General features: G+C 43.9%; 2 protein-coding genes across 2 annotated transcripts in view; one reads left to right on the top strand and one right to left on the bottom strand.

Annotated features, from left to right (window-relative positions):
- Window positions 1-9,695: 9,695 nt before the first annotated feature.
- On the top strand, window positions 9,696-12,617 carry mrpl33 (mitochondrial ribosomal protein L33). The gene is made up of 4 exons (XM_064954263.1): window positions 9,696-9,806; window positions 10,198-10,216; window positions 10,522-10,628; window positions 11,202-12,617. Exons 1-4 carry the CDS (start codon window positions 9,785-9,787, stop codon window positions 11,249-11,251), a joined length of 198 nt encoding a protein of 65 aa, XP_064810335.1. The 5' UTR covers window positions 9,696-9,784; the 3' UTR covers window positions 11,252-12,617.
- Window positions 12,618-12,835: 218 nt separating this feature from the next.
- The window catches only part of rbks (ribokinase), a 67,640-nt gene continuing 54,047 nt past the window's right edge, over window positions 12,836-26,428 (bottom strand). Inside the window, exon 9 of the mRNA XM_064954262.1 lies at window positions 12,836-13,115. Within this exon, the coding sequence (XP_064810334.1) occupies window positions 12,942-13,115 (174 nt within the window). The 3' untranslated portion in view covers window positions 12,836-12,941. The remainder of the gene's footprint in view (window positions 13,116-26,428) is intronic.

The following is a 26,428-nucleotide window of genomic DNA, read 5'->3' as shown; positions in this document are numbered from 1 at the left end:
TAGTGGGGTGTTCTAGCTTAGTCTATGGCTGTCTGAAGTGGTTCTCAATCAGAGGCAGGTGTTTATCGTTGTCTCTGATTGGGAACCATATTTAGGCAGCCATATTCTTTGAGTGTTTCGTGGGTGATTGTCCTTATGTCCTTGTTTCTGTCGTGTGTTAGTTTGCACCAGTATAGGCTGTTTCGGTTTTCATGTTACGTTTATTGTTTTCGTATTGATTCGTGTTTTCCTTGTTTTATTAAAATATGAATCACAATAGCCACGCCACATTTTGGTCCAACTCTCTTTCACCTATAGAAAACCGTTACAGAATCACCCAGCAGCAGCAGGAGCAGCGTAATAAGGATTTCTGGACTTGGGAGGAAATCCTCGACGGTAAAGGACCCTGGGTACAGCCTGGAGAATATCGCCGCCCCAAAGAAGAGCTGGAGGCGGTGAAGGCGGAGAGGCGCTGGTATGAGGAGGCAGCACGGTGACGCGGATGGAAGCCCGAGAATCAGCCCCAAAGATTTCTTGGGGGGGCTCACAGGGAGTATGGTGACACTAGGTAGGAGACCTACGCCAACTTCCTGTGCTTACTGGGGGGCTAGAGAGACCGGGCAGGCACCGTGTTATGCTGTGGTGCGCACGGTGTCCCCAGTGCGGGTGCATAGCCCAGTGCGGTACATTCCAGCTCCGCGTATCGGCCGGGCTAGAGTGAGCGTCGAGCCAAATGCCATGAAGCCGGCTCTACGCATCTGGTCCCCAGTGCGTCTCCTTGGGCCGGCTTACATGGCACCAGCCTTGCGCACGGTGTTCCCGGTTCGCCTGCATAGCCCAGTGCGGGCTATTCCACCTCACCGCACTGGCAGAGCGACCGGGAGTATTCAACCAAGTAAGGTTGGGCAGGCTCGGTGCTCAAGAGCTCCAGTGCGCTTGCACGGTCCGGTCTACCCTGTACCACCTCCACGCACCAGCCCTCCGGTTGCAGCTCCCCTCACCAGGCTTCCTGTGTGTGTCCTCGGCCCAGTACCACCAGTGCCAGCACCACGCATCAGGCCTACAGTGCGCCTCGCCTCTCCAGCGCTGCCAGAGCCTTCCTCCTCTCCTGCGCTGCCGGAGTCTCCCGCCTGTTTAGCGCTGCCAGAGCCTTCCTCCTCTACAGTGCTGCCGGAGTCTCTCGCCTGGCCAGAGCTGCCAGTCTGCATGGAGCAGCCAGAGCTGCCAGTCTGCAAGAAGCCGCCAGAGCTGCCAGTCTGCAAGAAGCCGCCAGAGCTGCCAGTCTGCAAGAAGCCGCCAGAACTGCCAGTCTGCATGGAGCAGCCAGTGCCGTCAGTCAGCATGGAGCAAGCAGAGCCGTCAGTCAGCATGGAGCAAGCAGAGCCGCCAGTCAGCATAGAGCAAGCAGAGCCGCCAGTCAGCATGGAGCAGCCAGAGCCGCCAGTCAGCATGGAGCAGCCAGAGCCGCCAGTCAGCATGGAGCAGCCAGAGCCGCCAGTCAGCATGGAGCAGCCAGAGCCGTCAGTCTGCCAGGATCCGCCAGTCAGCCAGACTTTTCCAGATCCGCCAGTCAGCCAGACTCTTCCAGATCCGCCAGTCAGCCAGGATCCGTTAGTCAGCCAGACTCTTCCAGATCCGCCAGTCAGCCAGGATCTTCCAGATCCGCCAGTCAGCCAGGATCCGCCAGTAAGCCAGACTCTTCCAGATCCGCCAGTCAGCCAGACTCTTCCAGATCCGCCAGTCAGCCAGGATCTGCCAGAACCGCCAGCCAGCCAGGATCTGCCAGAGCCAACTACCTGCCTGAGCTTCCTCTCAGTCCCGAGCTGCCCCTCAGTCCCGAGCTGCCCCTCAGTCCCGAGCTGCCCCTCAGTCCCGAGCTGCCCCTCAGTCCAGTGGGGTCCTTAGTGAGGACTACTAGGCCAAGGTCGGCGGCGAGGGTCGCCTATCTAAGGATACGAGGAAGATGGACTAAGACTTTGTTAGAGTGGGGTCCACATCCCGCACCGGGGCCGCCACCGTGGACAGGCACCCACCCGGACCCTCCCCTATGGGTTTTGGTGTGCGGCCGGGAGTCCGCACCTTGGGGGGGGGTTCTGTCACGCCCTGGTCTTAGTATTTGGTGTTTTCTTTATCTATTTGGTCAGGCCAGGGTGTGACATGGGTTTTTGTATGTGGTGTGTTTTGTCTTGGGGTTTTTTCACAGGTATTGGGATTGTAGCTTAGTGGGGTGTTCCAGGTTAGTCTATGGCTGTCTGAAGTGGTTCTCAATCAGAGGCAGGTGTTTATCGTTGTCTCTGATTGAGAACCATATTTAGGCAGCGATATTCTTTGAGTGTTTCGTGGGTGATTGTCCTTATTTCCTTGTTTCTGTCGTGTGTTAGTTTGCACCAGTATAGGCTGTTTCGGTTTTCGTGTTACGTTTGTTGTTTTCGTATTGATTCGTGTTTTCTCTTGTTTCATTAAAATATGAATCACAATAGCCACGCCGCATTTTGGTCCGACTCTCTTTCACCTATAGAAAACCGTTACAATGGTGACATCACCATGCAGTACATTTGTTAATAGACCAATAAGAAGAAGAGTTCCAAACCTCTGCCAATAACAGCTCATTTTCAAAATTCTTGCTTGAGAAATTGCTCTTGTTATGATGCTATTTTTGTTTCTTTTCAATTTTTTCCATGGAAAACTATCACAGTAAGGTACTTAATTCTTATCCAGAAAGGATTTGATATTGAGATAAGAACGGCTGCATTGGACCTTTAAAACAAGTTCACCATGTTGGCATGAAAGTGCAATCATAGGACTGCATAAATGTTTTGAGGTATGAGACAATTAATGAAATGTTATAATTAACATAACTTTGAATACTGTGTTTCTCAGTATTGTTATTGGGCAAACGTCAATGTGTTCAAGCTTTGATTCTAAAAACATAAGTTCTAAAAACATATATATTTTTTTAAATGCCCTCCGCATTTGTGATAGCAATGCAGGTTTTCACTCTTCCTAACAACTTATTATAAGATTTTGAAAGATGTCTCCACATTGTTTCAAGTCCGAGAACAAGTCCAGTAAATGGGTACATGGCATTCATAGGACATAAGGTCCCACTGAAACCATTTTATATTATGAGAAAGAGAAAAACATTCCAAAGGACCTTTTACATCTTTACTTTTCTCTCCACGAGAGAGAGACAGAGAGAGACAGAAGGGAGAAAGACAGATGGGATACACAGTAGAGATATAACAGTTTTAAAAAGCAAGAGGGAAAGAGCAAAGGAAGTAAGGAGAGAGAGAGGATACGATACAGTGTGAAAAGAGTGGTGCAGCCCTCACTGAGCGGAAGGAAGCCTCAGCTCATGCAGACGAACCCCACTGACTGGCTGACTAATGCCTGCCGAGATCAATGGAGGCAGGGGGCTCAGGGTGCTACTTCCTGCATAACATTTCCATTGGCATAATAGCCGGGTTGCTAGGCGACCAGTCGCATGGAAACAGAAGGTGTCACTCGTTACATCAGCGCTGAATTTAGCAAATAGCAAAATAGCTCTCGTACTGTCAGGGGAGGGTCCGAGGTACTAAAGATAGTCGCTGAAGCGAGGTGCAGAGGGATGGAGGGGGAGAGAGGATGGAGGGATGCTGGAGGCTGAGTTTAATATAAAGGTTTGCCCAGTTGCTTTGGAGATCCTGTTAGTCCATTTAGGTTTATGTAAGATGACTGTAAGGCTAGCATGGCCACGAAAAGCCAGCAAGGGCTTGAAAGATTTGGTTATTCAGCAAGAAATATTTTAAAGCCCTACTACTCTTGTTTCCTTTGTTCATTATCTCAGTCCCATCCACCTACTTACAGTGTATCTTCCCCTTTTTCTCTCAACCCTAAATTCCCCCTTAATCATGAATCACCCCCCTCTTTCTTCCTTCTCTCTTTCCCTCTTCCCAGCTGAGTTTGTATCTCTCTCTCTCTCTACTGTACTTCATATCGCTCTCTTCCTTTCTCTCCCTCCCTCTCTTCTGTTCCCCCCCCCCCCCCGCCACCCACCGCCTCCACCCTCCCACCCTCCCCGCTCTCTCTCCCCTTATCCCTCACTGGCTTGTAGGCTGTAGGCAGCAGCGGATTGCGGCGGCCCACTCAGCCCTCTCAGGGAGCAGAAGGCCGTCCACTCCCACTCGGTCTCTGCGTCATGGAACAGAGAGCCCTCAGAGATGACACCGAACAGATGGAGGAAGAAGAACACACCGTCTCTCCATTGATTTAACCACAGATATGTCCTAAATGGCACCCAATTCCCTATTTAGTGCACTACCTTTCACCAGAGCTCTACTGGGCTCCCTACTGGGCCCCCATATAGTGCACTAGTTTTGACCAGAGCCTTTTGTGCCCTGGTCAAAAGTATTGCACTATATGGCTCATTCTTCAGAAGTGGTGCAAATTGGGGGTTGGAAAACAATTCTAATTTGTAGAGTACAGTACAGTAGAGCACAATACAGTAGAGCACAGTACAGTAGAGCACAGTACAGTAGAGCACAGTACAGTAGAGCACAGTATAGTAGAGTACAGTACAGTAGAGTAGAGCACAGTAGAGTACAGTACAGTACAGTAGAGCACAGTATAGTAGAGTACAGTACAGTACAGTACAGTACAGTACATTACAGTAGAGTACAGCACAGTACAGTAGAGCACACTACAGTAGAGTAGAGTAGAGCACAGTAGAGTACAGTACAGTACAGTAGAGTACAGTACAGTAGAGTACAGTACAGTAGAGTACAGTACATTACAGTAGAGTACAGTACAGTACAGTAGAGTAGAGTACAGTAGAGCACAGTACAGTAGAGCACAGTATAGTAGAGTACAGTAGAGCACAGTACAGTAATTATTATACAGTAGAGTAGAGCACAGTACAGTAGAGTACAGAATAGCACAGTACAATAGAGCACTGTACAGTAGAGTAAAGTACAATACAATAGAGCACTGTACAGTAGAGTACAGTAGAGCACATTATCGCGGTCTATGTTTTGGCCAAATAGATGCCAATGTTTGGGTTCTTGGAGCCCCCGGCTGGCTATGCATATTAATTAATACTCTACACTTTTTCCTGAAGTGTGCACTTGTCCACTACCCACATGGTGGTCCTCTGTAAGCTCAGCTGGTAAAGCATTGTGCATGCAACTTTCAAATGGAGATAGCCTCAATGGAGCTACCCATCCTGTCACAGATGCCTTAATGGCACAAATACAAACATACAAAGATGAGACCTCTATGGTGTCAATTGTTTTTGGGTTGGACAATTTTGACTAATTTTGGACTTAGCTATAGCTAACATATTTACATTTACATCATTTAGCAGACACTCTTATCCAGAGCATCTTCCTCATCCGTGCCTTGGAAACAAAGTCCATTGTGGAACATTTTGGGGCGGCAGGTAGCACAGTAGTTAGAGCATTGGGCCAGTAACCGAAAGGTTTCTGGATCGAATCCCGAGCTGACAAGGTAAACATCTTTTGTTCTGCCCCTGAACAAGGCAGTTAACCCACTGTTCCCTGGGTTGTCATTGTAAATAGGCTGTCATTGTAAATAAGAATGTGTTCTGAACTGACTTGCCTAGTTAAATAAAAGTTTTTAAAAATTACAGGAGTGATTAGGGTTAAGTGCCTGGCACATGGACACATTTTTTCTCACCTTGAGGCTTGGATATTCGAACCAGTGACCTTTCAGTTACTGGCCCAACGCTCTTGCCTGCCACCCCATAGCCATACGGCTGGCTATCTTTTATTTGGACAGATGTATTGTACATCCCAGCAAACATATCTTCTAGTCCCAAAACCTTACTTTACATATTTCTTGATATATTACATGTTCAGTTGTGACACTTCTAAAAAATACTTAACTTTACTCGCTGACATTTCTGTAAAATGCTGGCAGACAGACTATTCACCAAGTTGGAGAGGGGTGCAATCCCATCACCTGGTGATATTTGTAGGATTGTGGCTGAAGGCACATTCATTCTACAGTATTTTAATGTTACATTTTGTTATTGCCTTGGATTGAGTTAGAACATATCACGATGTAAATAAATGTCCTAAGTTTGGAGACTTACAGTTTTTTTGGGGGGGGGGGGGGACTGCAATTTTCAACTTTTCAGTAGAATCCCCCATATCTGAAATAGGGTACCATTTGGGATGCATCCATAAATCCACTTATTAGGACCACTATATACATAAGCAAGGCCATACCCCTTACCTCAAAGAGAAAGACAGAGTTTGATTTTAAAAGAAGACCCCACACATCTGTGCGGTGGTTACCTGGAACATCAATTGATGATTGAATGTTTTGAGGGTAACATCTGGACTTGAATCCGATTGGAGATGGAGAAATCGATACATGTTATACATGGAACAGATGCACTTGCTTTAGTTATTCAACAATTTATGCTTTCTTTCAAAATGTCATTCTTCCACTTCCCCCCTTGTGGCAGGACCATGCTTATTTACTAAACAAAATGGAAACGCAACATGCAACAAATTTCAAAGATTTTACTGAGTTTCTGGTCATATGAGGAAATCAGTCAATTGACATCAATTCATTAGGGCCTAATCTATGGATTTCACATTACTGGGAATATATTTATGCATCTGTTGGTCACAGATACCTTCAAAGAAATGGGCCTCACAATGGGCCTCATGGTCTCGTCATGGTATTTCTGTGCATTAAAATTGCCATTGATAAAATGCAATTGTGTTCGTTGTCCGTAGATTATACCTGCCCATACCAGAACCCTACCGCCACCAGGGGGCACTCTGTTCACAACGTTGACATCACAGCAAACCGGGAGGCTGGTTGGACCTACTGCCAAATTCTCTAAAATAATGTTGGAGGTGGCTTACAGTAGAGAAATGAACATTAAATTATCTGGCAACAGCTCTGGTGGACATTCCTGCAATCAGTATGCCAATTGCAAGCTCCCTCAAAACTTTAGACATCTGTGGCATTGTGTTGTGTGACAAAACTGCACATTTTAGAGTGGCCTTTTATTGTCCCCCAGCACAAGGTGCACCTGTGTAATGATCATGCTTTTTAATCAGCTTCTTGATATGCCACACCTGTCAGGTGATTGGATTATCTTGCCAAAGGAGAAATGCTCATTAACAAGGATGTAAACACATTTGTGCACAACATTTGAGAGAAATAAGCTTTCTGTGCGTATGGAAAATTTCTGGGATCTTTTATTTTAGCCCATGAAACATGGGACCAACACTTTAACATGGGACCAACATGTTGCATTTATATATTTGTTCATTGTATATAACCTATAACTAACTGTAAATGTACAGTACATGACCTTGCATGACTATGACTAAAGCCTAATACTGTACATAAATGTTTGGTTCTGCAATAACTGTTATAATAACTAGGTTACATATTCAAATGCTTGTGTGATAAGACTATAAGTACAACAATTGTATTCAGGAACAAACGCTCTGAATCACCCACCATCACCCTGTCCATTCAACTGGATGGGCCAACAACATGGCAAACTGCAATTTGTGATAATTGTCTTGAATGTTCTTTGCTCGTCCACCAGCGCTATTTTCAAATGATTATAAAACCAGTTAGGTATCTTCTCCTGGAAAACAAGACCGAGAGGGCTCCTAAAATAAGCCTCTCAGCTCAAATCCACTGACCTGTTGCGTACAGAGGATTCGATTATAAGACTCATCTCAGGGCTTGCTCAATTGGTGTAACCATGGCGACCGGATGTACAGCTGTGTGTGACATCACGGCCCATTCAATTAATGACCGACTAAGCAGAGAGACACGGCTTTGGTCGTAATGTATATTGTGCGGCAACCTGTTGTTCCTATGCTGTCATCTAACCCCTGCTGCTGTTACAACACCTATTTCTGACCATTGCGCAAAGCACATCATCTAATAGTAGAAATGCCCGTCATTGCTGCACTTTGGAGCGCTCTCTCTAAAATGACCTTTTGAAATGACAGGCTCTTTGTTCAGAAGTGACAAAAGCTTAAACCACCTCACACTCACTATATCATCACATTCTATTGGTTTGCAAGAGGCCTTTCCAATCTCATCTGAGGCCTCTCGGTGACACTAAAAAAGGACAAGTGCATTCAGCATTTGGCTGGTCTGATTAAGGAAGGACTCAATGAGATTCTGTAGGGTCCAGGAGCTCACCTTTTCGTAGCATTCCCTTTTGTATGTACAGTAAGGGAGAGGGGGAAAGTGCTGATGCAAGCTGGGGAGTGACAGCCACACAGTGTGGGGTGTCTGTGACTGTCTGTGTGCGTATGAGTTGTCTCACTTCCTCGGATACGGTTGTTAGGTCAGCCAAGCTGATGTGAAATAGCTGATAAAGAGATAGCTGAGATGGTTTGGGGGCAGACATCTCAGTGTTCTATTTAATTATGTGGTTTGTGGATTGTGTGTGTGTGTGTGTGAGCATGTGAGCATTTATGTGTGTGTGAGTTAATAAATCAAATGAATTCATATATCGACCGACAACCCTGCCTCATGGACTAATAGTAAAGCTTAGGTATGTCTTGTAAAAATCCAAGTATCCTAGTTTAGACCATTCTGGAGCTGATGTAGTTGGCATACAAGTTGTCTCATTTCTACACCCCAATATGTCCCGTATCAACAGATTTCTTTGTATTAGCTAAGTTTGGCACCATTTACCATTTGACTGCAGCAAGCTGACCTGCTTCTTACATTTACATTACATTTAAGTCATTTAGCAGACGCTCTTATCCAGAGCGACTTATTTCTGTCTATAAGTCTGCCATCACTACCAGTCAGTCAGTCACTGGGCCACCATGGCAGTAGTCTGATCTCTCCAGCCAGGGAGGGGAGAGTGATGCTTATTTAGCCTCCTTAGAGGCTGCGGACTGCTGGAGTGTGTTGATTGTTGAGTGGGTGGAGGTGCTGGTGCTACTGCTGGTGGTGATGCTGAGGCTGGTGGTCTGAATTATCCCTCTGGTGACGCAGGTTTCTCCTCCACACACTTCCTGACAGCTGCTCCCTGCCTGCCTGCCCGTCTGCCTGCTTACGACAATAGGTTATATCCAACAATGTTACATCCCTGTTCATTTCCTGAACGGCTAGGGTTAGAGAATGTGTTTTCAGCTTGCCGGTGTGGTATCGTTCTTGCCCTCTTGAACCGGTGTCTATCTGGTTGTTAGGTACAATCTTTTCATTTGTTTTTGTGTTTTGAGGTTTTCCTTGTTGATTTACTTATCTTTCCCCATCTGTTATGGTGTCTGTTGAAATGATGTGCATGCACTACGTTGAAACTGGAAAGTTATTATTTTTTATTTTTACTACTTGACTATCTATATGAGAAAAGTGTACCTAAAACACATGATCAAAATACAACGTTACAAAAGATGTACTCATTCATTGAGTATGTTATGAACATATTGGGCCATTCTTTGATCACTGTAGCCTTGCTCTTGCGCTATTTCGGGTGCTGGCTGGAATGTAATTGGTTGCCAAATAATTAGATGCAATACGATGTGGCTCTTAATCCCATAATAATACAACTAGTAGACCTGGTTTATCTCTTCCATTTAACAATAATATATATATATATATATATATATATATATATATATATATATATATGCTTCTAATATTAGATACTCCAATTATTTAATAGGTGCAGAAAAAACAAATAGCTCAGGGGCATGAAAGGGTTAATGACCCGAATGACAACGGCATTAACCCGGAAGTTGTGCTTTGGTATTTCAATGTGACTTACCCTAAACTAACTAGCTGTTGTAATACTCTATTAAGTATGTTCCTCACTGCTGTAAATCGTGAGTATGATTGAATACTTTGCAGTATATTGTAGTTTTTCACTAAGTTGTATGGCGAAATATAGAATTGGCTGGCTCTATGCATGTCTTTGGTTAGCCGATTTTAGCTAGCTATGATTCACTGGCTAGTAGCATTGAACTCAGCATGTCATTTGTTAACTAACGTTAGCTAGATTAAGTAGTTAGCTCCATTCTGAAACAATGTTTTATAGATGGAGATGTCGTGTTGACTATCGTTAGCTTGCACAATCAGAAGCTAAGCTAGCTAGCCATGGCAAGTGTTCTACTAATTAACTAGTTAGTTAAACCGAAAGCTAGCTAGCTACCTACCTAAGGGAGTTATGATCTTGCCAATCTGATTTCATTATCTGATCTCTTCTATACACACAAGTGGCCAAGGCCAAGTCAAAGTAAGTAAATTATTTCCTTCTCCACCTCATAATTTGTGTATAGACGTCCTACTTTATTACCATATCTTATCCATGTACCATTTATTATACCCTCAGCTAAGCTACTTCCTAGTAAAAGCTTCATACAGTAGAAATTGGAATTTAGGTTTGATGTCTTTCTCTGAACTGTTTGCTGTAATATTATCCTCAATCTGCTCTTTGATAAAAGTGACCCAAGGAATAGCAATGAGCATGTAGTATATATTTTTCATAATTATTGTGGCCTATAACATGTTATCACAAAGTAACCATTGCCTTTGTTACAGGACTGTCCTAGTGCAAATGGTGAGTGCTGCTGGGACAGGTTACTGCTTCAACACCAAGAGGAACCGACTACGCGATAAACTGGTGCTGCGAAAAAATGACCCTTTTGGTAAACTACAAACCCTCTCTGATTAACATTGTTTGGAAGCAAACTATTACACTCGCTCTCAGGGAGTTATCACTGATGCCAAGTGGACACTGGCCTCTCACAAGGGCTGTGTCTGTAAACGTTACTTGCAGCCAAGTCCTTGCTTTCGCCATCTTTGTTTCTCTCAAAGCTCATTGGTCCTCATTCGGACCTCCTCCTCCAATGAGCTGAGAGGAATTAGCCTAAGGAAACATGGACAGGGGACGCAAGTGTTTTTTTTTAACAAAAAAATTCAGACACAGCAAGTGTGGCTTTAACGTAGACGAGCCATATGACATCATCGTCCACAAAGAACCGATATGGGCATTTTGCTGTCCTACTGTCTATAATGAGTGATTTAATATTCAGCTTATATCAGGTAACATTTGTGTTTGAGATAATTCAAATCATACACTGTAGGCCTAGTCATTTGCCCCTGCTTGAAAATGATACCCTCACAATTCTTTTAACTGATTTGCAATGCTTACCTGATAAACATACACTTTGCACTGTTCATTGTGCACCCACTTCAGAACTGTATTTCTGTCTTTGCAGTAAACAAACACGTCCTCTTTCACGAAAAGAAGAAGATCAGGTCGATTTAACCATGAACGGCAAAGAACAAGACTTTTGAATCTCCAACATATAATCAGATGATTTCACTGACATTGTCTAAAATGTGTCGACCGTCATTCGCGAGAAGTTCCTATTGGACTATTCATGGACCACATCAACTCATTGTAAACATTTGGGATGAACCAAGCGGTGTCAACCTCCCATTCACATCAATAACCAGGTTTCCATCCAACATTTTGTGAGTAAAGTACATGTCGGATAGAAATTTCACGACAGGCCTGATGGAACCAGCAAATTTGTCAGTAAACTTTCCAAAGGTCGACGACAGAATACATGTAGTGGGTGAACCACACAACATATCATGACTCCCAAGTTTACTTCGATATGATGGTTATTATATCAATATTTAAATTATGTGAGAAGTGGCAGTGGAAACCCCTTTATGCGCAAATATTGATATAATAACCATCATATCATAGTAAACTTGGGAGTCATATGTTGTGTGGTTCTCCCACTACGACTTGAGAAAGCATGCAATTGGCTACAGATTAAATAAATTGTGAACTTCACAGGGTGGAAAAAGTGCACAGTGATGAGCTTAATGCTCCTTTCCAATACATATTGAGGGTCTTATTCTGTTAACATGATGATCGGCTGCCGTTTGACTAATAATGTCCATTTTATCCATAACAATCAGATCATGTCCTGTAGGTAGCCGACCCACACTGTCTGCGAGCTGTTGGCTAGAGCACACATGCAAAGACCAGAGTGGGCACGTTTGCTATATAACGCAACATTTGTTGTGACAAAACCCTCAGTAGACTTGAAAATGTGATGGAAACACATTTCACTTGTATTTTTTATTTGGTACATGGCAATTTAACTGCAAAATATATTTTCATGTGCACTACGTCATCACGCACAGCCTTTTATCCGCAACAAGTCAATTTGATGGAAACATCTCTGGTGGGAAAATGTGCATATTGTTCGTATGCAGATTTTAGAATAATTGCATGAATATCTTGTCAACTGGATGGAAACCTAGCTATTGAGACAATTATTCCTCAATAAGTAAGAAGTAGCTTGTTTCATGTTTTTGTCCACTTATATGTTATTTCTCGAACGTAGGCACATTGCATTTATAATCTTTGTTCTGCAAGAGTATCATATCTGCCATTAAGAAATAATGGAAACATGAAAGAAGGACAACTGTTCACTTATGTTTCACGCTGAAGGATCATTAGCTTTTACAACATTATGGTAATTCAGTACAGAATACTTTTTTTTGTCTAGACAAACTAGTCTGGGTTTGGTGTTAACTTTTTCACTAGTTTTTCTGACATGTAAATTATTTGTATCCTCATTGTCGGTCAGAATAAAATTGAAATGATTCAAGTTGTATTTTCCCTCTTAAATGTGTTTGACATTTGTTGATTTTGTCAAAGCTTATGAAAAACAGTGAGTGAAATTGTTTCAATGATGAGTTTGGGGAACATTAGTATGAAACAAAATGTATTAAAAGTATTTAAATCTCATTCGACACATTGGAATAAAAAATAAAAAAGTATATGACAATACTGGTATGGCAGATTAATAAAGTACAATGGTCACCATTAAGTTATTTACATAGTCGTTTAATTACTTGATACAGTACTTGGCACAGTGTTTTAGATAGTTCAGGCTCACAGTGTCCATTTAGCGTGCAAGTTGCTGTCTTCTCTAGAAAAGGTCTGTGGGTAGGTCCTTTTTAGAGGGATAAGACGCCTGTGTCCCAATTGTCTGTACACTCACTCCTGCCACCTGATTGGCTCTCCTGGCCATCTCTTCCAGGGACATTGTAGGGAAGTGAGCCATGTAGAAGGCCAGGGCACCAATGAAACTGTCTCCAGCTCCCTGTGTAGAGACAAACAGTCATTACTACTCACATAGCAAAAATGTAGGCTAATAAGAGTTTTTAAAGGACAAAGTACTTTCTGTGAACAACAAAGACCTTCCTGCAAGAACTCATTAATTCCTTCATTTAGAATTGAATGTAAGTGGAAAGGGGATACCTAGTTGTACAACTGAATGCATTCAACTGAAATGTGTCTTCCACATTTAACCCAACCCCTCTGAATCATAGAGGTGCTGGGGGCTGCCATAATCGATATCCACGTCTTCAGCACCTGGGGAACAGTGGGTTAACTGCCTTGCTCAGGGGCAGAACGGCAGATTTTTACCTTGTCAGCTTGGGGATTCAATCCAGCAACCATTCGGTTACTGGCCCAACGCTCTAACCACTAGGCTACCTGTCATAGGAGCGATGGAGACGCACACACTGTCAAAGTGGACAAATCCAAATCTGAGGCGTAAATGCAAAAATAGAGATGAATTTAATGTAAGCAAATAAAGGAATCTATGACTTAATTCCTCATGAAACTTGGAAAAAGTAATCAAGAGGAACTGAGACTAGAGATGTTATTTAACTATCAGACCAACTGTTGGCAACATTAGGGGGTGCTATGACACTTGTCAATTGTAGCTTTTTGAACAAGGCTCCCCACTGTCAGTTGAAATGCCTCCGCCATTAGTCTGAAATGGCCTAATACTCCCCCTTTATGACAAACAAATATATTAACACTTCCACTTAGCCAGTGTGAGATTCCCCGTTTTGTTATAAACAACTGAAGATAAGATGACAAGACCGATGTATTCACTTGCATATTGCATAAATGAAGAATATTTAGCTTACATTTCAAATGGCTATCGTATATAAAAACAAATGTGGGGGTATTATTCATATAATATGCCAGAAAAGCGTAATACATTTGACTTTTTTTCTCACCAACATATTTTGCCGAAGAGATTTGTCTTTTGACAGGGTCAGCTTGGCAGAATTATACCATATACCACAATGTACAAGTCAATATAAAAATGTATAGAAATAAAAACGGTATTTTTTTTCTCCAGAATTAATAAAAGTAAAGCATTATCAACATTTAAATACAAGTCATATTATTTCTGAGCACATGATTTCTTTCAAATGATACCTACCTAAACTTGATCTGTGCAAACTAAATATAATTATCAGAGGCTTGAGTACAAATGCCATAACTAAAATACAAATTCAAAATATGTCAAACATTGAAAGGACATGTATTTAGGACATTTCATGAACTCAATTTCATGGACCTTTTTGTTCCTTTTTTTCACAACATTACCCATTTACAGTATCAAACAAGATACTTTTACAGTAAAAAAAAAACATTTTTGCTAATTTGAGCATATTTTGTTGATGTATATTTTAGCTCTTTGTCTCGTGTATCCTATACAACCTGAGGTTATAGGCACATTTAAAGACAACAACCTCAGAGTAGTAATTGGTGAGGAGGAGGACCAATTCAAAGTCTAGACTCCAAAGGGCAAAATCCTAATTTGCGATCAAATTTTGCACACATCTATTATTGATATCAACACATGGTTCTTATAAGTCCCAAATTCAGTGCGCAGATCCCAAGTTAGGATTAGGTGCGAATAAGTCATTTGGGCATCACCCCTATTCCAGTTTTCTGCCATCCTGGCAGTTTTATAGGCTAACACTCCTCTGGGATTGCCTATCGGTTTATCATGGGTTTAATCTTTCTTTCTCTCTGCTATTGACAGTGATGATGGAATGTGCAATAGGCACCCAGGGGGGTGGGCTTGGGTGTGTAGGAGAGATGAGGGTGTTAGATCACTGATAGGAAAACACATGGAAGAATGTGGCAAAGCGTTCAGATTTAACCACAGATGGCCCCCGCCACTGGTTCTCACAAGCCTGGCCAATTACTCACCGTTCTGCCTCTCAAATAGTTCATTGCACACTTCCCCGAACACCTTCACCCCTCCCCCAAGTAGCCTCCCACCACATCCCCCATTCAGAACTCTCATCAGCCAAGAAACAAGGCTAGAGTCAAAGGTGAGAGATTGGAAAAAGTGAATAAGGGGAGAAAAAGTGGGTAGATTAAATTTTTTACCCATGTACTGAGCATTCCGAAAGTATTCAGACCCCTTGACTTTTTCAACATTGTTACATTACAGCCTTATTCTAAAATGTATTAAATAGTTTTTTTTCTTCATCAATCTACACACAATACCCCATAATGACAAAGCAAAAACAGGTAAAGAAAAAAAAGGAAATCACATTTACAGAAGTATTCAGAACCTTTACTCAGTACTTTGTTGAAGCAACATTGGCAGTGATTACAGCCTCAAGTCTTCTCGGGTATGACGCTACAAGCTTGGCACACCTGTATTTGGGGAGTTTCTCCCATTCTTCTCTTCAGATCCTCTCAAGCTCTGTCAGGTTGGATGGGGAGCTTTGCTGCACAACTATTTTCAGGTCTGTCCAGAGATCGGGTTCAAGTTCGGGCTCTGCATGGGCCACTCAAGGATATCCTGTCCCGAAGCCACTCCTGTGTTGTCTTGGCTGTGTGCTTAGGGTCATTGTCCTGTTGGAAGGTGATCCTTAGCCTGAGTCTGGAGCGCTCTGGAACAGGTTTTTATCAAGGATCTCTATGTACTTTGCTTCGTTCATCTTTCCCTCGATCCTGACAAGTCTCCCAGTCCCTGCAGCTGAATAACATCCCCACAGCATGATGCTGCCACCACCATGCTTCACCGTAAGGATGGTGCCAGGTTTCCTCCAGACGTGATGCTTGGCATTTAACCTTGATTTCATCAGACCAGAGAATCTTCTTTCTCATGGTCTGAGAATCCTTTAGGTGCCTTTTGGCAAACTCCAAGTGAGCTGTCGTGCCTTTTACTGAGGAGTGGCTTCTGTCTGGCCACTCTACCATAAAGGCCTGATTGGTGCAGTGCTGCAGAGATGGTTGTCCTTCTGGAAGGTTCTCCCATCTCCACAGAGGAACTCTTGAGCTCTGTCAGAGCGATAATTTGGGTTCTTGGTCACCTCCCTGACCAAGGCCCATCTCCCCCGATTGCTCAGTTTGGCCATGCGGCCAGCTCTAGGTTTTGGTGGTTCCAAATTTCTTCAATTTTAAGAGTGATGGAGGACACAGTTCTTGGAGACCTTCAATGCTGCAGAAATGTTTTGGTATCCTTCCCCAGATCTGTAGCTCAGCACAATCCTGTCTCAGAGTTCTACGGACAATTCCTTCGGCCTCATGGCTTGGTTTTTGCTCTGACATGCTCTGTCAACTGTGGGACCTTATATATACAGGTGTGTGCCTTTCGATCATCATGTCCAATCAATTGCATTTACCACTGGTGGACTCCAATCGAGTTGTAGAAACATCTCAAGGATGATTAATGGAAACAGGATGCACCCGAGCTCAATATCAAGTCTCATAGCAAAGGGTCTGAATAGTTATGTAAATAAGGTATCTGTTTCTTATTTGTAAGAAATTTGCTAACATTTCTACATCGGTTTTTGCTTTTTCATTATGGGGTATTGTGTGTAGATTGATGAGGATTATATATATTTTTTCATCCATTTTAGAATAAGACTAACGTAATAAAAAGTAGAAAAAGTTAAGGTGTCTGAATACTTTCCGAAAGCACTGTATGTTTGTCTCCTGTCTGGTCGTTGGTTTGGGTTGTGCTTACCATGTGGAAATGTACGGTCCCACTTTGACAAGTTTCCAGTTCACAGTTCTGGTGAGACAATGACTACACCCTGTCCACACCCAAACTCAATGAGGTTGGCATGAAGAGACAAATAACATACCAAAGACATTTGAGAGAAAAGAAGGTATCACATTATCAGCCAAGTTGCCAGAACATTTGCGATCATTTACAAATTTCTATTTCAAGTTGGCATTCTTATTCTTTTTCCACCACAGAATCAGGCCATTTTCATTATAATCAACAGAAATTATGAACATGTAAACTACTGGATACACATACTGAGAACTGATCCTCAATGTTTTTATCATTTCTAAAGAGTGTAACTGGAGTGACACAGGATAACAACTCAAGTCTTCCAGTCTGATCGTCTCTGTCCACCACGTTCCAATGCTCCCCATGCCGAGTCACTGTCCTCTCGTCTTGTGTTGAAAGCAATGCCTGAGACTGACATGTGACAGCGTCGCATCCCCACGTGACGCTCACTGGAGCTGACAACCTCAGCCCCCCTCAGCCTCGCTGCGGCTGCCCTCGACACACTTTGGTGAAGGTTAGATTGGAAAGCCTGTCAGTCAAACGACAGAAGCGGTAGCCGTGGACGAGTACTGATGCTCTCTCACGGTTAGCTCCGTCCGCTACACGGTGACCTTTATCCCTTGGCTGGTTCTCAGCATTGCTAGAGTCGTAAAAGTTTGAAGTAAGGTGCGGCATGAGCAATCTAACATCAGCATAAACAACTGTGGTCTATGAGTGAAGATGCATGTTGTGGCATGTTATTTTTTTGTCAACATTCAAATGCTTTTTTGAAATCAAAACAGATCTGCATATCCAACTTCCTTCGTGGTGCTCTTCATTAGTCTCCTTTCTTTCAAAACGGATCCCTGCCCTAAACTTAGTCTTAAAAAGGGGATACAAAGAATCTGACATTGTGCATCACAATGACTGTATTTCCTGTAATCTAGTCTCCCATACGGGCGTGACGGATGGGGAAACAGTAATCCCCAGCCTGGGACCCTCATCAATAAGGACCCCCTAGAGAGAGTAAAGAACTCCGTGGCCAGTGCTGACTCAAACTGTTACTGGACCCCAAGCTTCCGGGAAAGAATGATGACAGTTGCTCTGCGGAAGTATCGGAAAATAATGACCAGATCAAAAGCACAGTAAATTGAATAGATTAAGTCTTGTCATTTTCTTCTTCATTTCACCAGTGTGATAAATGTACACAGATTCAGAAGAAGAGGATAGCTTGGATTGCATGGCATAGAGGTGGTAACTAACCACTGGCATGTGCAGTCCAATAAGGACTTCATGGGGGCCTCCCTTTGTTGCGCCAGCTTCGCAGTGACTAACTACGCGGTGGTCAGGGTTCGGAAGAGGTGAAGAATACTGGGGTATTCCCCTACCTACCGCTTCCAGGAACAAGCCTGTGTGTGGTCATCTGTCTCCTCTCATAGGAAGGAAGTCAGGATGATATGGATTGTCCAGACCCACTCTGAGCTGTTTTGTCTGGTCTGGCAACTACCCCCACCATCACACCAACCCCACAGTACAGGAAAAGCACAGGCCAAAGGGGTGGCCACTGTGTGTGTGTGCGTGAGAGACAGAAACCGCAGGCTTGTGTGCGCCAGCATCATCCAATCGTCCACACTAACAGCGCAGCCTCTGTGAAAGTAGGAATGCCTGCATTCAATTTAAGAAAGAAGGAAAACTTTAGGGGAAGACGGGAGGGAAGAGTGAATTTTGCTTTGTTACCAGTCCAGCTTTGCAGCTGACCTGACTCCGCCTCTAAAGCCTTGCCACGTACAATGTGTTGCTCGTGGAAGAGGAGGGGGGGAGGGTGTTGTGGTTCAGTGGATGATGAAAGAACTGGGGTAGCAACCAGGAGAAGCTAGAATTGTATGCTACTTTGAACTCAGCACTGACTGGAAAGGATACTGGCAGTATAATAAAACAATATTTATGTGTATTTTTGGGTGGTGACAGTGTTGATCCTGCAAGATCATAGCTTCAGACCCAGCCTCCTTCCTCAGTTCGCCAACCCACGCATAGCATCGAAGCCACCAAATTCACACCAAGCAAACATGCTTCTGGTGAAAAAAATTGAGAGCGCAAGCACTACACCGTGTTCACTCAGCAAAAAACGCCAATGAACAAAATCAAAGAACCAAATACTTTTTTAAGAGGCCTTACCATGCATGTAAAAATGTTTTATCAAATAAATAAAAAGGAAACACCAAAGGTCTGTGAGACTGACTAGCCATTCAGAAAACAATCTTTTCTTTTGCTAGTAAAAATAAATTGTTTACTGGAAGAGGGATTAGGGCATCCAAAAGAGTTAAACACTCCAGAATTTATGGGGCCATCAAAGTGTAGGGGGGAGCACTGCCAAAACCAAGGCCCGATCACAGGCTGGGCTGTGTTGTGTTCTGCTGACTGGTGCAGGGCTGAGAGGTGAGTCACAGAGGGAGGGGAGGGGGTTTGGGGTGAAGGAAGCTAAGTTAGCCCTGAGGGGAACCTATGGTTCATTTTGTATGCACCACCAGGGAATGGGGGAGTTGGTGTGTTTGCGTGTATTACTAGGGACAGTAAAAGTATAAAGGGTCATTTAATTATAGGTACACTGAGGCAGATTGCATTACAAATAGTTTTGGTAACATTAATGAATCGGTAAAGCTACCTTGTGGGATCTGTGCACACGCAGTCAGGACACTAATTGCTTCTGAGCACTCTCACATTGCACTGACTTCAGCAAATTGGTATCTATTGTACTGTTTTGTAAATGGGGAGTGTATAAGGTGGATTACAGTACAGACATACACACTAAGTTACAGTACAGACATACACACTGAGACAGGAATATGACACTTCGGGGCGTGGCAAGGTGTTGAATGGGAGAGAGAAAAAACCCAACAGTCATGAAGCCCTAAACACTTCCCTATTGTTACTCTCCTGCTTCAGTGGGTTCACTTGTTTTAACTTCAGTTAATGGGGGATTTTGATTCCAAACAGGAACAATGAGTTTCAAAATGGAAAAGTTTCTTATTAAACACAAGATAAAAGACATCCAGTTTAAGGAGATATAATCTTGTAGTTTGAATGCATCTGTACTTTTGCAGCTCAATATCAACTGCACGCAAATTGCTGGACTCTCTAATTCACAACAATGTCACTCTGTAGAATTTATCAAATGCATCATCTGTAGTTGTATGCAAACAAAATGAAAATTACAATTTTTCTCTATAGCCTAACAAATGCATCAACTCTAAATCAGTTGTGTCCCAAACTCGAACAGGAAGTGTGAAAGTCTCACCGAGCCAGGCGTGACGGCAAAGCCTTTTCAAGATGAAATCAGGAAGAGAATCCAAAATGTCCCCACATCCCCTATAAAACCCAGTTTAATCTTTAACCTCTACTGGGGTGAGAAACTACCGAGCCATTAGCCTCCACCTCTGGGACGTCGTACAGCGTGTGCTGGTCTGGGGCCGAGAGAATTTAATTTAATCAAGTCATGGTGATTAGTAGTACACAACATATTGTGCGCATACGTAATCTTTTTCAGTGTCCCCCCAGAAGTTGAAGGGGAGTGTCCACATCAAAGTGATGCAAACATCTGCTTTTCTTTTATGGCTATGTCGAGGAATCAGTTGTTAGATCATGGAAAATAATGTGCAGGGTTTGACATTTACTTTTTTAGCCACTTCAGACAAGTAGGTCTGATTGTTTTACTTGTCCAAAAGCTCAAGTCACATATCCAGTCACTTGTCTGTAACATCATTTTTACATCATTGTATGATGCAAGGAACCACTTTTCAAAATAAATCACTTTTTTTTTTACCATAGAGAATAAGACAAATCAAACTGTATTTGTCACATGCGCCGAATACAACAAGTGTAGACTTTACTGTGAAATGCTTACTTACAAGCCCTTAACCAACAGTGCAGTTCAAGAAGAAGAAAATATTTACCAAGTAGACTAAAATAAAAATAATAAAAAAGTAACACAATAAGAATAACAATAACGAGGTTATATGCAGGGGACACCGGTACCGAATCAGTGTGCAGGGGTACAGGTTAGTTGAGGTAATTTGTACATGTAGGTGGGGGTGAAGTGACTATGCATAGATAATAAACAGCAAGTAGCAGCAGTGTACAAAAGGGAGGGGGTGGTGGGGGTCAATGTAAATTGTTCAGCAGTCTTATGGCTTGGGTGTAGAAGCTGTTTAAGGAGCATTTTGGTCCTAGACTTGGCGCTCCAGTACCGCTTGCCGTGCGGTAGTGGAGAAAAAAAAGTCTATAACTTGGGTGACTGGAGTCTCTGACAATTTTATGGGCTTTCCTCTGACACCACCTATTATATAGGTCCTGGAAAGCTTGGCCCCATTGATGTACTGGGCCGTTCGCACTACCCTCTGTAGCGCTTTACATTCAGATGCCGAGCAGTTGCTATACTAGGCGGTGATGCAACCGGTGCAGTTCTCAATGGTGCAGCTATAGAACCCTTTGAGGAACTGGGGACCCATGACAAATCTTTTCAGTCTCCTAAGGGGGAAAAGGTTTTGTCATACCCTCTTCACGACTATCTCGGTATGTTTGGACTATGATAGTTCGTTGGCGATGTGGACACCGAGGAACTTGAAACTCTCGACCAACTCCACTACAGCCCCGTCGATGTTAATGGGGGACTGTTCGGCCCGGCCCGCCTTTTCCTGTAGTCCACGATCAGCTTCTTAGTCTTGCTCACATTGAGGGAGAGGTTGTTGTCCGGTCACCATACTGCCAGGTCTCTGACCTCCTCCCTATAGGCCGTCTCATCATTGTCGGCGATCAGGACTACCACTTTTGTGTCGTCAGCAAACTTAAATGATGGTGTTGGAGTCGTGTTTGGCCACACAGTTGTGGGTGAACAGGGAATACAGGAGGGGACTAAGTACACACCCCTGAGGGGCCTCAGTGTTGAGGATCAGTGTGGCAGACCTGTTGCTGCCTACTCTTACCACCAGGGGGCGACCCATCATGAAGTCCAGGATCCAGTTGCAGAGGGAGGTGTTTAGTCCCAGAGTCCTTAGCTTAGTGATGAGCTTCGTGGGCACTATGGTGTTGAACGCTGAGCTGTAGTCAATGAACAGCATTCTCACATAGATGTTTCTTTTGTCCAGGTGAGAAAGGGCAGTATGGAGTGCGATTGAGATTGCATCATCTGTGGATCTGTTGGGGCGGTATGCGAATTGGAGTGGGTCTAGGGTGTCCGGGAGGATGCTGTTGATGTGATCCATGACTAGCCTTTCAAAGCACTTCATGGCTACCGACATGAATGCCACAGGGCAGTAATCATTTAGACAGGTTACCTTCGCTTCCTTGGGCACGGGGACTATGGTGGTCTGCTCGAAACATGTAGGTATTACAGACCCGGTCAGGGAGAGGTTGAAAATGTCAGTGAAGACACTTGCCAGTTGGTCCACACATGCTTTGAGTACACGTCCTGGTAATCCGTCTGGCCCAGCGGCTTTGTGAATGTTGACCTGTTTAAAGGTTTTGTTCACATCGGCTACCGAGAGCGATATCACACAGTCATCCAGAATAGCTGGTGCTCTCGTGCATGCTTCAGTGTTACTTGCCTCGAAGCAAACATAAAAGGCATTTAGCTCATCTGGTAGGCTCACGTCACTGGGCAGCTTGCGTCTGGGTTTCCCTTTGTAGATCGTAAATGTTTTCAAGCCCTGCCACATCCGACGAGCGTCAAAGCCGTTGTAGTAGGATTCAATCTTAAACAAGCAAAGCGTCAATACAGGATTGTTGGTTAGTCTGAGGGCATAGCAGGATTTCTTATAAGTGCCCGGATTAGTCTCCCACTCCATGAAAATGGCAGCTCTAGCCTTTAGCTCCATGGCTTCAGGTTGGGATATGTACGTACAGTCATGGTGGGGACGACGTCGTCGATGCACTTATTGATGAAGCCGATGACTGAGGTGGTGTACTCCTCAATGCCATTGGATGAATCCCGGAACATGTTCCAGTCTGTGTTATTAGAACAGTCCTGTAGTGTAGCATCCACGTAATTTGACCACTTCCGTATTGAGTGAGTCACTGGTACTTCCTGCTTTAGTTTTTGCTTGTAAGCAAGAATCAGGAGGATGGAATTATGGTCAGATTTGCCAAATGGAGAGCGGGGGAGAGCTTTGTATGCATCTCTGTGTGTGGAGTAAAGGTGGTCTAGGATTTGTTTTTCTCTGGTTGCACATGTGACATGCTGGTAAAAAAATTGGTAAAACTGATTTAAGTTTGCCTGCATTAATGTCCCCGGCCACAAAGAGTGCTGCTTCTGGGTGAGCATTTTCCTCTTGGCTTATGGCCTCATAGAGTTGTTTACACTATGCTTATTGACTTCTTTATTAAATAATTCCCCCCCGGGATTGAAATTATGGTTATCTCTGGGATGATAAAACATGTCGTAAGGTTCTGGGACAGTTCTGGGGTGACAGATCCCAAATTCATACAACCACTGAACATTAATGCAACAGATCAAAATGTATAGCTTAAAATGTTTATAATGTTTTACTTCTTCATATTATAAGCTCAACAATACGCACATGGCTGTAGGGTACGCAGGAATGTTCCAAAATGCAATTTGCGGAAAACACCATTCTCAAAAGTGAACCGCACGCGGTGAGTGGTTTCATTTGACAGGTGAAAATATCTGTTAGAAGTTAAGAAAGAAGGGCGATCTAAAGATGCATCAACTAACATGGGTTACTTAAAGTGTATGTTAATGATTATGCCTTTGGCTGCTGGACAAAAAAAAGTTGATTTGAAAACCAATAGAATATGATACAAATGCTGGTTTCAATGGCATATTAAATGTAAACTTCACCGCTAGACACTATTTGGGATGTTTTTCAGGTCTCCCTACATAATTATGAATGATGAGAGGGTGTTTCAGACATAATTATGAATGATGAAAGGGGGTTTCAGACATAATTATGCACTATAGCTGTATTTATAAATTTTTGCGCTACCAATGACGTCACTGGTTGATTGAGCCGGCTGTCTGATATAAAAATGAATGGAGCCATGTTTTGTAGCAATTGTTGTTGCCACGCCCTGACCTTAGAGATCCTTTAAATTCTCTATTTGGTAGGTCAGGGTGTGACTAGGGTGGGATATCTATGTTTATATTTCTTTGGTGGCCGAGTATGGTTCCCAATCAGAGGCAGCTGTCTATCGTTGTCTCTGATTGGGGATCATAATTAAGCAGCCCTTTTTCCCACCTTGAGTTGTGGGATCTTGTCTTTGTGTGTTGCATGTGTTGCACTCCTAGCTTTACTTTCGTTGAGTTGTTTATTGTTTTTTGGTGGAACATTTAAAATTAAAGAAAATGTACGCCTACCACGCTGCACCTTGGTCTTCATTTAACGACGGATGTTACAGAAGATCCCACCACCAACGGACCAAGCAGCGTGATCAGGAGGACTGGACCTGGGAGGAAATCCTAGAGGGAGCAGGACCATGGACAAGGGCTGGGGAGTATCGCCGTCCGAAGGAGGAGATAGAGGCAGCGAAAGTGGAAGGGCGATGATACGAGGAGTTAGCTCAACGAAGCAAGCACGAGAGGCAGCCCCCCAAAAATATGGGGGGGACACACGGGGAGATTGGCGGAGTCAGGGTTTAGACCTGAGCCAACTCCCCATGCTTACCGTGGGGAGCGAGTGACCGGTCAAGCACCGTGTTATCCGGTTCTGTGCACCATGCCTTCAGTGCGCATCCACATCCCGGTGCGCTCTGTGTAAGATCCTTTGCAGTTGCCGTGCTAGAGTGGGCATTCAGCCAGGACGGATTGTGCCTGCTCAGCGCTCCTGGCCTCCGGTGCGTCTCTTCGGCCCAGGATATCCTGCGCCAGCTCTACGCACGGTATCCCCAGTTTGCCAGCACAACCCAGTACGGCCTGTGCCAGCTCCCCGCACTTGCCGTGCTACAGGGGGGATTTAGCCACAACGCGTTGTGCCAGCTCTACGCTCCAGACCTCCAGCGCGCCTCCACGGCCCAGCATATCCTGCACCGGCTCTACGCACTATGCCTCCAGTGCGCCTTCATAGCCCAGTGAGTCCCGTGCCAGCTCTCCACACTCATCGAGCTAAAATGGGTATCCAGTCAGGACGCGTTGTGGCTGCTCCCCGCACCAGGCTTCCAGTACGTCTCCTCAGTCCGGTGAGACCTGTTCCGGCTACACGTACGAAGCCTCCAGTGATGATCCATGGCCCGGAGCCTGTAGTGATGATCCATGGCACGAAGCCTCCAGTGATGATCCATGGCCCGGAGCCTCCAGTGATGATCCATGGCACAAAGCCTCCAGTGATGATCCATGGCCCGGAGCCTGTAGTGGTAATCGATGGCACGAAGCCTCCAGTGATGATCCATGGCCCGGAGCCTGTATTGATGGTCTATGGCAAGGAGCCTGCAGTGACGTTCCCCAGTCCGGAGCCCCCAGCCCTTTTTCTCACCTTCAGTTGTGGGATCATGTTGTTGCATGTGTTTGCACTCTTAGCTTTACGTTCGTTGAGTTGTTTATTGTTTTTGGTGGAATATTTATAATTAAAAGAAAATGTACGCCTACCACGCTGCACCTTGGTCTTCATTTAACGACGGACATTACAGTTGTATCCTTTGTGTTTTTCCGATTGCACATTCCCGCTAGCAGCGTGAAGATATGGTTGTTCTTGTTCAATAGAGCCATTGAACTTTTCTCAACGATATTCATATCTGCCAGGACATTGCAGGATATCTAGGTTGACTAATTTTACCTGGCTTTGTGAAGATTACAGCCTGACAGGAGCCATACTTCCTTGTTCCTACCCTCGAAGGCAGGCTTTTCAAAATGGTGGAGGTACTAGTTTACAGGATCACAGGAGCTGTTACAGTGTACTCACTGCCTACCCTAGTTGGCTAAATAATTAGCTACAATGGCTGTTCCTGATGATTCCTTTTTCTAAGAAGAGCTGGATGACAAAACAATTTTCATTTTGCATAGGGACATACATCCCTATTTAGTTGAGTAGTTGAGACGGGGAAAAATACAGTGCCTTGCAAAAGTATTCACCCTCCCTGGCATTTTTCCTATTTTGTTGCCTAACAACCTGGAATTAAAATGGATTTTTGGGGGGTTTGTATCATTTGAGTTACACAACATGCCTACCACTTTGAAGATGCTACATATTTTTTATTGTGAAACAAACTGTATTTCTGATTAATTTGATGTTATCTTAATGGACAAAAAAAATGTTTTTCTTTCCAAAACAAGGACATTTCTAAGTGACCCCAAACTTTTGAACAGCAAGGTATATATTACACAGTACCAGTCAAAAGTTTGGAAACACCTACGGTACTCATTCTCAGATTGTTCTCTTTTCTGCTGCACTGATGTTGGCTGATCGGATGCCTTCCTCTTTGAAGTGAAGGGGGGGGGGATACAAACAGCAAAAAATGTAATATGTATTTTCTTAGCCTTTGTTCTCCCCAATTTCGTGGTATCCAATTGTTAGTTACAGTCTTGTCCCATTGCTGCAACTCCCATACGGACTCGGGAGGCGAAGGTCAAGAGCCATGAGTCC

The sequence above is a fragment of the Oncorhynchus masou genome, chromosome 32 (genome assembly GCF_036934945.1).
Source record: "Oncorhynchus masou masou isolate Uvic2021 chromosome 32, UVic_Omas_1.1, whole genome shotgun sequence".
In the NCBI taxonomy this organism is placed as follows: domain Eukaryota; kingdom Metazoa; phylum Chordata; class Actinopteri; order Salmoniformes; family Salmonidae; genus Oncorhynchus; species Oncorhynchus masou.
This window is presented reverse-complemented; position numbering and strand designations above follow the sequence as displayed.

What these genes read in the sequence shown, in the direction of transcription:
- mrpl33 (XM_064954263.1), top strand. Translation starts at nt 9,785, where the DNA reads ATGTTCCTCACTGCTGTAAATC. An exon ending in GCGAAAAAATGACCCTTTTG is followed by an intron (nt 10,629 to 11,201) that starts GTAAACTACAAA and finishes CTGTCTTTGCAG; the next exon opens with TAAACAAACACGTCCTCTTT.